The sequence below is a fragment of the Neoarius graeffei genome, chromosome 25, assembly GCF_027579695.1.
Source record: "Neoarius graeffei isolate fNeoGra1 chromosome 25, fNeoGra1.pri, whole genome shotgun sequence".
Taxonomy (NCBI): Eukaryota; Metazoa; Chordata; class Actinopteri; order Siluriformes; family Ariidae; genus Neoarius; species Neoarius graeffei.
The window spans coordinates 24,979,228-24,995,629 of record NC_083593.1 but is presented as its reverse complement, the minus strand read 5'-3'; the positions used below and the strand labels follow the sequence as shown (position 1 = coordinate 24,995,629).

General features: G+C 42.8%; 1 protein-coding gene across 8 annotated transcripts in view; it reads right to left on the bottom strand.

Annotated features, from left to right (window-relative positions):
• phldb2a (pleckstrin homology-like domain, family B, member 2a) overlaps window positions 1-16,402 on the bottom strand; it is a 321,471-nt gene that overhangs the window by 40,706 nt on the left and 264,363 nt on the right. For all 8 annotated transcript variants that reach the window (XM_060909198.1, XM_060909201.1, XM_060909202.1 and 5 more), the window contains 2 exons: window positions 7,803-7,896; window positions 7,517-7,712 (listed from right to left, as the gene is read on the bottom strand). In XM_060909198.1, the coding sequence (XP_060765181.1) occupies window positions 7,517-7,712; window positions 7,803-7,896 (290 nt within the window). The remainder of the gene's footprint in view (window positions 1-7,516; window positions 7,713-7,802; window positions 7,897-16,402) is intronic.

Here is a 16,402-nt window from a genome sequence, read left to right as displayed (position 1 = left end):
ACTCTGGACTCCACTTCCCACAATCCCACTCACACACCTGACACTACCACGTGCACGCCATCAGCCAACCCTGAGCCACTTCCTAGGAGTGGCTCCCCTGAGTTGTAATTGTCATCACCTGTACCTTTTTGTTTATGTCTGTATTTATACCCCTCTGTTTTTGTTCATTGCACAGTATTGCCTCCACATTTCCGTGAGCCTACTGAGCGTTTATATTTCTGATTGCGTTTCCGTGTATGACCCTTTTTGCCTTCCGGTTTCTTCCCATTTCACTTAGCCCTTGTGCTTATCTGCTCATTTCTCACACTTCCCGGTTTCTCGATCTTCGCCTGTTTCTTGACTCCGATTTGCCTAGCCCTCGTGTTTATCTTGCCTGTGTTTCCCTGATTTCCGGTTCTTGGACTATTGCCCGTTTCATGACCTCGATTTGTCTAGCCCTCATTACTTTGTTGGATTTCCCGGTATTGACCTGGCCTGGTTATTGTACATTGTCTTCTCTCACTGTGTCTAGTAAAACCTTGAGTTTATTCTTAATCCGCGAGCATCTGGTTTGTCACAGCTGCGTTACAGGATACTGTGCCGACATGCAGATGGTGGATTACACGCAGCTACAGGTGGCGCTTAGCAGTCAAGGACAGATGCTTGGACAACATCACCAGCGTTTTGACTGGTGATCTTTGACATTTTGATCTTACTCAGCAGCAGGGTGAGCAGCAAAAACAGTTAGTACAGATCACTGAAAGCATGAAAGAAATCACAACCCATCTCCAACAACTCAGCCTCCCCAGCGTGCTTAGAGTCACTAACCAGGCTGCTCCCCCCACGGCCTGTTCATTTGTTGTCAGCAAGCCAGATAAATTTGATGGCTCACCTAATCAGTATAAGGGGTTTTTGTTGCAATGTTCTATATTTTTTTTTAATTCCCCCCCAAGAGCAGACGAGGCCCACATTTCTTTTGTGATTTCTTGCCCTATGGGCAAGGCCTTAGATTGGGTTACCGCAGTTTGGCCCATTGTCCAGTTTGATACTTATGACAATTTCATTAAAGAATTCAAAGCTGTTTTCAATCACGCCAATGGGGGTCACTCTCAAGGGGAATTACTCACCCGTTTATGTCAGGGTAATTGCTCAGTGTCAGACTACTCCTTGGAATTTCTCACGCTTGCGGCTGGGAGTGGTTGGAATAAGCTGGCGTTACTGGTAACATTTCACAACAGTTTGAACCCTGACATACTAGCGGAGATGGCATGCAAGGATGACGGTCTTTCCCTAGAGAGACTGATTTCCCTCGCCATTCACCTGGACCAACTGAAGCATGGGAGAGGTCTGCGTAGATCCCCTATGGCTCCAGCTGTTGCACTGGCTCCTCGTCGCCCATGTCCACCACTTACCCGGACTCCTAAGAAGCCAGAAACCCCCGAGCCCATGCAGTGTGATTCCTTCCATTTGTCTGCAGAGGAGAGGCAATGACATCTCCACGAAGGACTGTGTCTTTATTGTGGAGCTTCGGGTCACCTCTTACGTGACTGTCAAATCCGCCGACGCAGCACTTTGGTACCGACCCCGGCTCCACATGCTAATGTGGTGAGTGCACCCACTAAGGGATTGGTATCCAAGTCCTTCCTCCTGCCTGTGACAGTTAACTGCCTCCTGTCTGTCTGTGTGTTTTCAGCACTCATTGATTCCGGAGCTGAGTGGGATTTTATCCACGCCGAGCTGGTGGAGCAACTCCAGATTCCCGTGGAGCCACTGGACTCACCACTGAGACTGACGTCTGTCAGTGGGGACCCGGTTGGAGAGGGACTTGTTACCTGGGTCACGAAACCCATTAATATGACTGTCAGTGCTTTGCATTCTGAAAAGATTCGGTTTTTTTGTACTAAATGCTTGTGAGTATGCAATTATTTTAGGTTTGTCTTGGCTCAGAAAACATAACCCCGTCATATCCTGGTCTGACAAGGAAATACTCTTGTGGTCCAGTTACTGTTATGATCATTGTCTCATGCTCCCCACAGCTCTGGTATCATCTACCAATATAGAAAGCCCCAATGACTGTCATAGTTTCTGTGCCCCCCAAATACAGTGATTTGCTAGAAGTGTTTAGTAAAAAGAATGCTACCAAACTTCCCCCTCATAGAGAATATGACTGTTCTATTGAGTTACTAGATGGTGCGGTCCCACCTAAATCTAGGGTTTACCCACTTACTCAGGCAGAGGAGAGAGCTATGGAAGAGTATATTCAGGAGGCCTTACAGCAGGGTTTCATCCGTCCTTCTACTTCCCCCGCTGCTGCAAGGTTCTTTTTTGTCAGCAAGAAAGATAGGGGACTTAGGCCCTGCATAGACTATCGTGGGTTAAACCGAGTCACGAAACCGTATTCCTACCCATTGCCCTTAGTTCCTGTAGCACTAGAACAACTTCTTGGACCACATATCTTTACAAAACTTGATTTGAGAAGCACTTATAACCTAGTCTGTATAAGGAAGGTGAAGAATGGAAAACAGCATTTCTCACCACTAGGGGGCACTACGAGTATTTGGTAATGCCCTTTGGGTTGCGCAATGCTCTGTCCATATTCCAGGCTTTTGTTAATGACGTACTCTGGGACATGCTTGGCAAATATGTCATTGCATACATCGATGATATTTTGATCTACTCCCTGAGTCTTGAAACCCATATTCGTCATGTCCGTTCTATCCTCACACATCTGCTTGAGAATTAGTTGTTCATTAAAGGAGAGAAGTGTGAGTTTCATCTCCCTTCTACCTCCTTCTTAGGTTATGTCATCAGTCCGGAAGGTGTCATTATGGACGATGAGAAAGTGAGTGCCGTAACAACTTGGCCCATCCCTACATCCATAAAAAAGCTCCAACAATTTCTTAGGTTTGCTAATTTCTACCATTGAGTCATTCATAACTTCAGCAGTCTCGCAGCTCCCCTTACCACCTTATTTAAGGGAAAGACCAAGACACTTTTGTGGAACCCCTGGGTGCAGGAGGCATTTGAAGCCCTCAAGGTAGCCTTCACCTCTGCACCCATCCTGAAGCATCCTGATCCCACTCAGCCTTTCATGGTGGAGGTGGACGCCTCTGAGGTAGGCACTGGGGCAGCTTTCTTTGAGAGACTAGGGGTTAACGTTAGCCTCACTTCTGGTTACCATCCCCAGTTTAATGGTCAATGTGAGAGGGTTAACCAGGAACTGGGAAAGTTTTTGAGACTATACTGTCATGAAAACCCAGCTGATTTGCCCTGAGCCAAAATAGCCCAAAACTCATTAATCAGCTCTGCTACAGGCCTCACACCCTTTCAGTGCATGCTAAGTTACCAACCCCACTTAATGCCATGGTTGGCCACACCCTCTGGCAACCTGGCCATGGACAATTGGATGCAATGGAGCAAGCAGGTCTGGGAACAGACTTATCAGCAGATCAAGAATCTCCAACACAAGAGGATGGCGGATTGGCATAGAGGGGACACCCCTACCTACCTCCCTGGGGACCGAGTGTGGCTGTCAACCTGGGACTTCAGGTTTCCTGAGGGAGGTAGAAAGTTATTATCCAAATACATAGGATCGTTCAAAATTCTCCAGCGAATCAATGAAGTTACATACAAATTGGATCTGCCTGTGCATTACTGTGTTTCTAATTCCTTTCATTCATCTGTCTTGAGACCTGTTGTCCCAGGTCTGTTGGACGAGGCCACACCTGATGTCACACCCCCACCTCTGGTGGACGTAGAAGGTACCCCGGTGTATGCTGTCCACCGGTTGCTGGACTCCAGAAGGAGAGGAGGGACTCTGCAGTACCTTGTGGACTGAGAGGGCTATGGGCCCGAGGAGCGTAGCTGGGTTCCCGCATGAGATATCCTGGATGTGGGGTTGGTGGAGGAGTTCCATCAGCATCATCCAGAGAAGCCTGCGCCTCGGCCTAGGGGCCGTTCCAGGTGCCATGGGTCTAGCCCTCCTGGCAGTCTGTGCAGCAGTGGTCCCAGAGGTCGTCCGTGGCAATGACCCTCTGTCCAACACCATGGCAGTTCTGATGGCTCGCTCAGGAGTGTTCCCGGCAGCATGGGTGGTGGTCTTCATGGTCGCCCTCATCCCTTGGCTTCCTTGGACTCCTGGGGGGGAGGGGAGGGTACTGTCACACTCCCGGACTCACCTAACACTCTGGATTCCACTTCCCACAATCCCACTCACACACCTGACACTACCACGTGCACTCCATCAGCCAACCCTGAGCCACTTCCTAGGAGTGGCTCCCCTGAGTTGTAATTGTCATCACCTGTACCTTTTTGTTTATGTCTGTATTTATACCCCTCTGTTTGTTTTGTTCATTGCACAGTATTGCCTCCACATTTCCGTGAGCCTACTGAGCATTTATATTTCTGATTGCGTTTCCGTGTATGACCCTTTTTGCCTTCCGGTTTCTTCCCATTTCACTTAGCCCTTGTGCTTATCTGCTCATTTCTCACACTTCCCGGTTTCTCGATCTTCGCCTGTTTCTCGACTCCGATTTGCCTAGCCCTTGTGTTTATCTTGCCTGTGTTTCCCTGATTTCCGGTTCTTGGACTATTGGCCTGGTTATTGTACATTGTCTTCTCTCACTGTGTCTAGTAAAACCTTGAGTTTATTCTTAATCCGTGAGCGTCTGGTTTGTCACAGCTGCGTTACATGTGTAATATAACACATTTATTGGTGCTTGCATACCTTTCAAAACACAAGTGTAAGTGTACACAAGCGCTGGCTGACAGCTTTTTTGTTTTTTTTTCCCAACAAAACAATGAACAAATATTTTAGAATAGCCTATAAATAACTAAAACCAGTTTTTTTCACAATTTTTATACCATAAAAATAACTTTAACTTACATCCTCACAACACAGTGTCACCAGCTGATCACAGTGAGTTTTGCTATTGCTCTCAGCTTCACAAGTTTCACAGAACCAACTTAGAAATGGCGAGTTTACAAAAATTAAAACATCAAAACATTAAACCACTATTGCACCTTGCTAAAAACAAACCACAAAATGCCTTTAAAGAAAGATATCTTAAAGAAGATGACCAGATGGTAGGCTCAGCTCCCCTTCTGAGCAGCCCGTTTCAGTTCACTGTCCCTGGAGTTTGCTCTGCTATAGTAGGCAGCAACAGTGCTACTTCCCACGTGTAGCCACAGCTTATGTTTGTCTGTCTTAATCTTTTATGATGGCTTTTCCACTGTGTGAGACCGAAAATGTGCACTTGCATTGTGTGCAGAACACAGCATTTTCATAGCCAGCTACTTCACGATGAAACGGGTTAGTCTTCTGGAGGTCTTTAGAAAACTCTGACTTTCTCTTCAGCATGATAGCAAATCATCACTTATTTTATTTTTATTTGTCAGGGACAATTTACAACAGATATTGAACTCAAATATATGAGAAAAGATGTATTGCACCAGAGTATAGCTTTTAACTAATTTCCATCCATAGTCCCTGCAACAGGTAGACACAAGAACAATAGGTAGAGTAGGGCAGGTAGACATATGCAATATATAGATTGAAAAAAAAGCCTGTTCTTCAGGGATCATTCTGTTTCAGTGATCCGGATCAGCACCAAAATGCATAGCAACTTAAGTCAGCCCAGAGGTATTCTGCATGTGAAATTTGGTGATGATTGTTGTTGTTTTTTTTAACCATATTAACATGCCATTGTTGTGTGTTATGCCTGATGTCAAGAGACTCGTCTCTGCGAGCCTACCACACAGATTTAATACTTGTGTCATTTTTAGGGCATACCTAACAACCTGTGTTTTCTTTCTCTCTCTTTCTCCCCCCCCCCCCCCATCTGTCCCTCTGAGTTACATGTTGGTCCTGGGATTGAGATGCTGGCCTCTTCTGCCCCTCGGACTTGCTTGATCCATCCTGGTGCCCTGTGCCTGGTTGGAGTTTTATCGCATCGCTCCTGTGGAGGACGGCCCCATGAGGACAGTTGAGGGTTATACCTGGAGGATGCTCTGGATTCTTACAGTAATGCTTTTATGGCTGAGGACTACAGTTGACTTGCTAACTTTAGGACTGCAGTTGTTATGAACAGTTTTGCACTCAAGTTTCCATCAATGAAGAGTTATAACATCAATGAAACTGTCTTCATGTTAAAACTGTTAATGTTATAGTCATGCTGTCTGTTGTTGCCCAAATGAGGATGGGTTCCCTTTTGAGTCTGGTTCCTCTCGAGGTTTCTTCCTCATGTCGTCTGAGGGAGTTTTTCCTTGCCACCGTCGCCACAGGCTTGCTCATTGGGGATAGATTAGGGACAAAATTAGCTCATGTTTTAAGTCGTTCAAATTCTGTTAAGCTGCTTTGCGACAATGTTTATTGTTAAAAGCGCTATACAAATAAACTTGACTTGGTTGAAAACTGAGGGAGAAAGTGTCCTAAAAACATTAGGATAATATCATCTCATTATCTCTAGCCGCTTTATCCTTCTACAGGGTCGCAGGCAAGCTGGAGCCTATCCCAGCTGACTACGGGCGAAAGGCGGGGTACACCCTGGACAAGTCGCCAGGTCATCACAGGGCTGACACATAGACACAGACAACCATTCACACTCACATTCACACCTACGGTCAATTTAGAGTCACCAGTTAACCTAACCTGCATGTCTTTGGACTGTGGGGGAAACCGGAGCACCCGGAGGAAACCCACGCGGACACGGGGAGAACATGCAAACTCCACACAGAAAGGCCCTCGCCGGCCTCAGGGCTCGAACCCAGGACCTTCTTGCTGTGAGGCGACAGCGCTAACCACTACACCACTGTGCCGCCCACATTAGGATAATAATAATAATAATAATAAGAAGAAGAAAGTCAAAAGATCCTGAGTGAGAGTAATAATTTGCGCCAGCAGTGCAAATTAATAATAATAAGAAGAAAAAGAAGTAGAAAGATCCTGAGTGAAAGTTACAATTTGCACCAGCGCTGTTAGTGCAAATTTATAATAATAATAATAATAATAATAACAGTAAAGTATAAAGAGCCTGTGTGAGAGTAACAATTTGTGCTAGTACAAATTAATCAGTTCCTGAAGTTGAGGATAAATATTCAGTAATTGCTATAAATTATACAGACATTACAGTAAAACTAATAGAAACTAATATTAACTTTGGATCTTTGGAGTTTATGGGATTAGTGCAATGTGTCCATCACATTCAATGTATGTTTACAATCAAGTAGCAGTTCTGGCTATTAAAGGTAGTACTTGCTGGAACTCCTAGGCTCCATTTAGATGCACCATATATGAGCTGGTTTGAGTGGAATGTGGTTAAATTTCCAGACAGGAAACAGAAAAAAAAAATTCTCAAACTCCACAACTCTTACCACCTTAAGACTGTCATAGAAAAATTAGATAATGGGTATCCAAAATAATTATTTCTCTTGACAATAATCATTGCTTCTTATATTTTTGAAGGTTTTTATCCAGCTAATATGTACAGTCAATATTCTTGTATTCACTAGCATAGATTTTGTACTGAGGCAATCCCACCTGGAGATGTTGTCAGGAGAGCAGGCCGAGATGCTTGTCTGCAGGCTGTCTGAACTAGTCTCCACACTGGCAGTATCAAAGTTGGCACCATTTTCCAAATGACGAAAGGTGTTCAAGTAAACGTTTGACTCAGACACAGCCCTGCTGCTTATCTCATTCAGTCTCTGCCTGCCATCATTCAAATACAGGTGACCAGCTGAAAGACAAACAAGGAAAAAAAGAGAAGGCTTGAGCATTAAAGAAATAGATGGGATATGCCAGCACAGTGAAAAGTGAAGTGTCTCACCCTTGAGTAGGCAGCAATTGTTTCTTGGGGTGAGAAAGGGAGCATGAGGGGGAATGCTACTACAGCTGGAACTCTGAGCCAGGGGAAGATGGATCTACAGAACACAAAAAATAGAAAGATTGTGAGACTGTGGAATCATGTATGATACAGAACATCTCATATTATTCATGTACTGCAAAATATATAATCCATCCATCCATCCATCCATCCATCCATTATCAGTAATCACTTATCCTGTGTAGGGTTGTCAGCAAGCCTATTGCAGCTGACTATGGGTGAGAGGCAGGGTACAGTGTCTTGCAAAAGTTTTCATCCCCCTTTGTGTTTGTCCTGTTTTGTTGCATTATAATCTGGAATTTAAATGGATTTTTGGAGGGTTAGCACCATTTGATTTACACAACATACCTACCAGTTTAAAGGTGAAATTGTTGTTTTATTGTGACACAATGATTAAGATGAAAAAAAAAACCCCAGAAATCTGGAGTGTGCATAGGTATTCACCCCCTTTCATATGAAACCCCTAAATAAGAGCTGACTTCAGAAGTCACATAATTAGTTGATTAAGAGCTACCTGTGTGCAATCAAAGTGTCACATGATCTGTCACATGATGTCTGTATAAATCAACCTGTTCTGGAAGGACTGTGACATTGCAATACTACTAAGCAAGCAACATGAGAACCAAGGAGCATTCCAAACATGTCAAAGGCAAAGTTGCGAAGAAGTATGGATCAGGGTTGGGTTATAAAAAATATCCCAAACTATCCCAGGGAGCACCATTAAATCCATTATAGCAAAATGGAAAGAATATGGCACCACTACAAAAACTACCACTGCCAAAACTCACAGACCAGGCAAGGAGGGCATTAATCAGAGATGCAACAAAGACACCAAAGATAACGCTGAAGGAGCTGCAAAGATCCACAGTGGAGATGGGAGTATCTGTCCATAGGACCATTTTAAGCTATACACTCCACAGAGCAGGGCTTTATGGAAACGTGGCCAGAAAAAAGCCATTGCTTAAGAAAACACATTTGGAGTTTGCCCAACAGCATGTGGCAGACTCCCCAAACATATGGAAGAAGACTGACTAAAATTGATCTTTTTGGCCATCATGGGAAATGCCATGTGTGGTGCAAACCCAACACCCTGAGAACACCATTCCTAAAGTTAAGCATGGTGGTGGCAGCATCATGCTGTGGGGATATTTTTCATCTGCAGAGACAGGAAAACTTGGCAGGACTGAAGGAATGATGGATGACACTAAATACAGGGCAATTCTGGAAGAAAACCTGTTTGAATCAGCCAGAGGTTTGAGACTGGGACGAAGGTTCACATTCCAGCAGGACAATGACCCAAAACATACTGCTAAAGCTACACTGGAGTGGTTTAAAGGGAAAGATTTAAATGTCTTGAAATGCCCTAATCAAAGCCCAGACCTCAATCCAATTGAGAATCGATGGCTTAACTTGAAGATTGCTGTACACCAACGCACCCCATTTACTTAAAGGATTTGGAGCAGTTTTGCCTTGAAGAATGGGCAAAAATCCCAGTGGCTAGATGTGCTAAGCTAATAGAGACATACCCCAAGATACTTGCAGCTGTGATTGCAGCAAAAGGTAGCTCTACAAAGTATTGACTTTGGGGGGTGAATACCTATGCACACTCCAGATTTTTGTCTTTTCATCTTAATTATTGTTTGTATCACAATAAAACAACAATTTTCATCTTTAAGGTGGTAGGCATGTTGTGTAAATCAAATGGTGCTAACCCCCCAAAAATCCATTTTAACTCCAGCTTGCAATGCGACAAAACAGGACAAACACAAAAAGGGATGAATACTTTTGCAAGAGATTGTACACCCTGGACAGGTTGCCAGATCATCGCAGGGTTGACACAAAGAGACAAACAACAATTCATACATTCACATCTACAGTCAATTTAGAACCACCAATTAACCTAACTTGCATGTCTTTGGACTGTTGGGGAAACCAGAGCACCCAGAGGAGACCCACACAGACATGGGGAGAACATGCAAACTCCACACAGAAAGGCCCCCATTGGCCACTGGGCTCAAACCCAGAACCTTTTTCCTGTGAGGCGACAGTGCTAACCACTACACCACTGTGCTGCCCCACAATATATAAATTACTGTATATCTCATCATCACCGGACTTGGACCACTGTATATACAGATATACTACATATCTCACTTAAGGGCTTGTACGAGGACTCTAGTTGCTACATGAAGGTCACATCTGGGATCACAGATTTTTTTGATATCACTACAGGAGTCAGACAAGGCTGCCTGTTGTCACCCATGTTGTTCATCATCTCTATCAATCACATAATGCAGAAAAAGCAATGGTTTTGGCATACCATGGACAGAAAGAAAGCATCTTACCGACCTTGATTTCGCAGATGACATTGCCTTACTAGCTGAAATGCAGCCCACGTTACAGGATCTAACATCTGTTCTAGAAAGAAATACTTCAAAAGTAGGGTTGAGGATCAATTGTCAGAAGACCAAGATCATGCGGATTGGAGACCCACACCCCAGTACTCTAATACTGGTGTGTGGCGATTATGCAGAAAATGTCACGAAGTTCACATATCTAGGGAGCTTACTGACTGCAGAAGAAAATGTGGAGGCCAAAATAAATTCAAGGATAGGAAAGGCGACAGCAGTCTTTCAGAGAATACAGGCAATATGGAAATGCAATAAGATTTCCAAGACACTTAAAGTCAGACTCTTGCAGACGATAGTCTTATCAATATACCAGTGAGACTTGGAAGATCACAATGAAGACAAAGAAGAGACTGAATGCATTCCAACAAAGGTGCCTTAGAAAAATCCTCAGGATCACCTTTAGGGACTGCATTACAAATGAAGTAGCATACCGTAGTACTGGAACCCACCAATTGATAGAATTAATTATGGAGAGGAGGATGAAATTCATAGGACATGTGCTGAGAATGCCACCAGAACGACTACCCAAGACAGTGATTAGCTGGCAAGCAGAGGGGAAAAAAAAAAGAGGCAGACCCAAGATGACATGGAGGCAAATGTATAGAAAGGATCTGGAGACTGTGGGCATTGATGCAATGTGAGCTGAGACTGTAGCATAAGACCAGAAGAAGTAGAGTCTACTTGTCGCCCTATGAACAGAACAGTGCGGGAGGAACTAAGTGTAAGTGAGTATATATCTTACTGTCACTGGAGCATTGGTCACTGGTCTTCACATACAAATATTTTACCTGTATATGAATTTGAACTAACTTTATTTTGGTCAGTGTGGATCTGGAGCCTATCATAGGAACATTGGCCCTCATTTAACGATCTAGTGTAGAAACCAGTTCAGATCCAAGTGTAGAAATTATTGTACGACAGGGTTCAAATGTGATTCATGAAACATTCATATCTTGCAAAACACAACATAAGAATGATTGGGTGTTGATAAATGTGGTGGCTGAAAACCATAATTTAAATACTACGCCCCTAAATATTCTCAGTTTAGTGGCTGTGCCCCTAAACTTTACAACATGGAGATGCATAATACGGCCAAGAAGAGAAACTTCTCCACCCTCAAAATAGAAGATCTAATATCATAAGTCCAAATGAATGAATTATTTATATTTGGGAGCCTGAAAAGGAGCATCATAGGAAGTCAGAAAAATGCAGTATGGAAAGAAATAACTGCAGTTTGTTAAACAACCTTGCCATCAAAATCCAACTGATGTTTGAATAATTTATACACCTTTATACATGTGTATAGCTTATACTGTATACTGCATATAATAGTAATGATATAATTGTTTATATTCCAAATTTTTTCTATGTAGGCTAGGTGAAGAAAAAAACAGTCAGAACTCAAACTCACCACCAAAAATTACATGGTTGTGGAGTTTATTTCCTCATTTTAATACTGTTTCAGATCAATCAGAGTCAGATGCTCATCCTTCAGCGAGATAAATCTGCCTGGAACTGCCCCATAGAGCAGGCACATCACCTCCCTGAAGGCCTTAGGAGATGAAACCAACTTAACAGCCATTTCCAAGATTTAATGACTGGCAAAGCTCTTGTTTAATTAGGTGACTGAATAAGCATCTAACCTATCACATTGCAAATCGGTAAGCCTACCCATTGCTTTTATATGCTTAATTTTAACTGCTTGTAATTATGTCACCAGATGCAAGTTAGCCATCTCAGAATGAAAAAGAAATTAATCTCGTGCCAAAAATCTGTTAACCCCATTAACTGCAAACAATTAACTCCCAACAACTCCCAGTCACCAACCTGCTCGAGTACCTGGACCTGAAGCGGGCCATCTTGCACCAGGTCAGCCGCATGCCATAACAGCATCAGCACTTCTGCTCATTCAGTGAGCCCGTTTGCCTTTGCCCAACAGCCCCGTGATGAAACCAACTTAACAGCCACTTGTCCCTCTCCATAAAAAATTCCCTGTGCTCCTGAAAAAGTCTTACAAATGAAGAGGTCATCTCACAGTTCCAGAGGTGCCATTTCCAAGATTTAATGACTGGCAAAGCTGCTGGCCACGATGCTGGCCACGATGCTGATGACATCATCAACTGCATGATACTGGAGCAAGTCATTGCTTGGCTGCCAGACAGCATGGCAGAATGGGTCCAGTGCCAAGTCAAGTTTATTTTTATAGTGCTTTTAACAACAGACATTGTTGCAAAGCAGCTTTACAGAATTTTAGTGACTTTAAACATGAGTTAATATTATCCCTAGCCTATTCCCAATGAGCAAGCCTGTCGCAACGGTGGCAAGGAAAAACTCCCTCAGACAACATGAGGAAGAAATCTCGAGAGGTACCATATTCAAAAAGGAACCCATCCTCATTTGGGTGATAATATATGCTATTATAATATTTTAACAGTTTTAACATGAAGTCTCTTTTGTTGAAGTTATAAACTGTTCATTAATGGAAACTAACAGTGGTGCTTGAAAGTTTGTGAACCCTTTAGAATGTTCTATATTTCTGCATAAATATGACCTAAAACATCATCAGATTTTCCCACAAGTCCTAAAAGTAGATAAAGGGAACCCAGTTAATTAAATGAGACAAAAATATTATACTTGGTTATTTATTTATTGAGGAAAATGATCCAATATTACATATCTGTGAGTGGCAAAAGTATGTGAACCTCTAGGATTAGCAGTTAATTTGAAGGTGAAATTAGAGTCAGGTGTTTTCAATCAATGGGATGACAATCAGGTGTGAGTGGGCACCCTGTTTTATTTAAAGAACAGGGATCTATCAAAGTCTGATCTTCACAACACGTTTGTGGAAGTGTATCATGGCACAAACAAAGGAGATTTCTGAGGACCTCAGAAAAAGCGTTGTTGACGCTCATCAGGCTGGAAAAGGTTACAAAACCATCTCTAAAGAGTTTGGACTCCACCAATCCACAGTCAGACAGATTGTGTACAAATGGAGGAAATTCAAGACCATTGTTACCCTCCCCAGGAGTGGTCGACCGACAAAGATCACTCCAAGAGCAAGGTGTGTAATGGTCGACGAGGTCACAAAGGACCCCAGGATAACTTCTAAGCAGCCAAAGGCCTCTCTCACATTGGCTAATGTTCATGAGTCCACCATCAGGAGAGCACTGAACAACAATGGTGTGCATGGCAGGGTTGCAAGGAGAAAGCCACTGCTCTCCAAAAAGAATATTGCTGCTCATCTGCAGTTTGCTAAAGATCATGTGGACAAGCCAGAAGGCTATTGGAAAAATGTTTGTGGATAGATGAGAACAAAATAGAACTTTTTGGTTTAAATGAGAAGCATTATGTTTGGAGAAAGGAAAACACTGCATTCCAGCATAAGAACCTTATCCCATCTGTGAAACATGGTGGTGGTAGTATCATGGTTTCGGCCTGTTTTGCTGCATCTGGGCCAGGATAGGTTACCATCATTGATGGAACAATGAATTCTGAATTATACTAGTGAATTCTAAAGGAAAATGTCAGGACATCTGTCCATGAACTGAATCTCAAGAGAAGGTGGGTCATGCAGCAAGACAATGACCCTAAACACACAAGTCGTTCTATCAAAGAATGGTTAAAGAAGAATAAAGTTAATGCTTTGAAATGGCCAAGTCAAAGTCCTGACCTTAATCCAATAAAAATGTTGTGGAAGGACCTGAAGCGAGCAGTTCATGTGAGGAAACCCACCAACATCCCAGAGCTGAAGCTGCTCTGTTCGCAGGACTGGGCTAAAATTTCTCCAAGCTGGTGTGCAGGACTGATCAACAGTTACCGGAAATGTTTAGTTGCAGTTATTGCTGCACAAGGGGGTCACACCAGATACTGAAAGCAAAGGTTCACATACAGTGGTGCTTGAAAGTTTGTGAACCCTTTAGAATTTTCTATATTACTGTATAAATATGACCTAAAACATCATCAGATTTTCACACAAGTCCTAAAAGTAGATAAAGAGAACCCAGTTAAACAAATGAAACAAAAATATTATACTTGGTCATTTATTTATTGAGGAAAATGATTCAATATTACATATCTGTGAGTGGCAAAAGTATGTGAACCTCTAGGATTAACAGTTAATTTGAAGGTGAAATTAGAGTCAGGTGTTTTCAATCAGTGGGATGACAATCAGGTGTGAGTGGGCACCCTGTTTTATTTAAAGAACAGGGATCTATCAAAGTCTGATATTCACAACACATGTTTGTGGAAGTGTATCATGGCATGAACAAAGGAGATTTCTGAGGACCTCAGAAAAAACATTGTTGATGCTCATCAGGCTGGAAAATGTTACAAAACCATCTCTAAAGAGTTTGGACTCCACCAATCCACAGTCAGACAGGTTGTGTACCAATGGAGGAAATTCAAGACCATTGTTACCCTCCCCAGGAGTTGTCGACCAACAAAGATCACTCCAAGAGCAAGATGTGTAATAGTCGGCGAGGTCACAAAGGACCCCAGGGTAACTTCTAAGCAACTGAAGGCCTCTCTCATATTGGCTAATGTTAACGTTCATGAGTCCACCATCAGGAGAAGACTGAACAACAATGGTGTGCATGGCAGGGTCACAAGGAGAAAACCACTGCTCTCCAAAAAGAACATTGCTGCTCGTCTGCAGTTTGCTAAAGATCACGTGGACAAGCCAGAAGGCTATTGGAAAAATGTTTTGTGGACGGATGAGACCAAAATAGAACTTTTTGGTTTAAATGAGAAGCATTATGTTTGGAGAAAGGAAAACACTGCATTCCAGCATAAGAACCTTATCCCATCTGTGAAACATGGTAGTGGGAGTGTCATGGTTTGGACCTGTTTTGCTGCATCTGGGCCAGGACGGCTTGCCATCATTGATGGAACAATGAATTCTGAATTATACCAGCAAATTCTAAAGGAAAATGTCAGGACATCTGTCCCTGAACTGAATCGCAAGAGAAGGTGGGTCATGCAGCAAGACAACGATCCTAAGCACACAAGTCATTTACCAAGGAATGGTTAAAGAAGAATAAAGTTAATGTTTTGGAATGGCCAAGTCAAAGTCCTGACCTTAATCCAATCGAAATGGTGTGGAAGGACCTGAAGTGAGCAGTTCATTTGAGGAAACCCACCAACATCCCAGAGTTGAAGCTGTTCTGTACCTAGGAATGGGCTAAAATTCCTCCAAGCCAGTGTGCAGGACTGATCAACAGTTACTGGAAATGTTTAGTTGCAGTTATTGCTGCACAAGGGGGTCACACCAGATACTGAAAGCAAAGGTTCACATACTTTTGCCACTCACAGATATGTAATATTGGATCATTTTCCTCAATAAATAAATGGCCAAGTATCATATTTTTGTCTCATTTGTTTAACTGGGTTCACTTTATCTACTTTTAGGACTTGTGTGAAAATCTGATGATGTTTTAGGTCATATTTATGCAGAAATATAGAAAATTCTAAAGGGTTCACAAACTTTCAAGCACCACTGTACTTTTGTCACTCACCCATATGTAATATTGGATCATTTTCCTCAATAAATAAATGACCAAGTATAATATTTTTGTCTCATTTGTTTAACTGGGTTCTCTTTATTTACTTTTAGGACTTGTGTGAAAATCTGATGATGTTTTAGGTCATATTTATGCAGAAATATAGAAAATTCTAAAGGGTTCACAAACTTTCAAGCACCACATTAAGTGCAAAACTGTTCATGACAACTGCAGTCCTAAAGTTAGCAAGTCAACTGTAGTCCTCAGCCATAAAAGCATTACTGTAAGTGTCCAGAGCCATCTTCCAAGTGCAACTTTTGACTGTCCATATGGGGCCATCCTCCACAGAAGCGATGTGATGAGACTCCAACCAGACATAGGGCATCAGGATGGATCAGACAGGTTCGAGGAGCAGAAGAGGTCAGCATCTCAATCTCAGGATTGACATGCAACTCAGAGGGACAGACAGAGTGGGGGGGGGGAAGAGAGAGAAAACACAGGTTGTTAGGTGTGCCTAATGTCACCTGATGAGTAAGAACAGTATACATTTTGCACTGAATGCAAGCAGGGACTCCAGCAAAACTAACTATGACAGCATAACTAAAAGGGGAGAGCCAGAAGGTAACACAGGCAT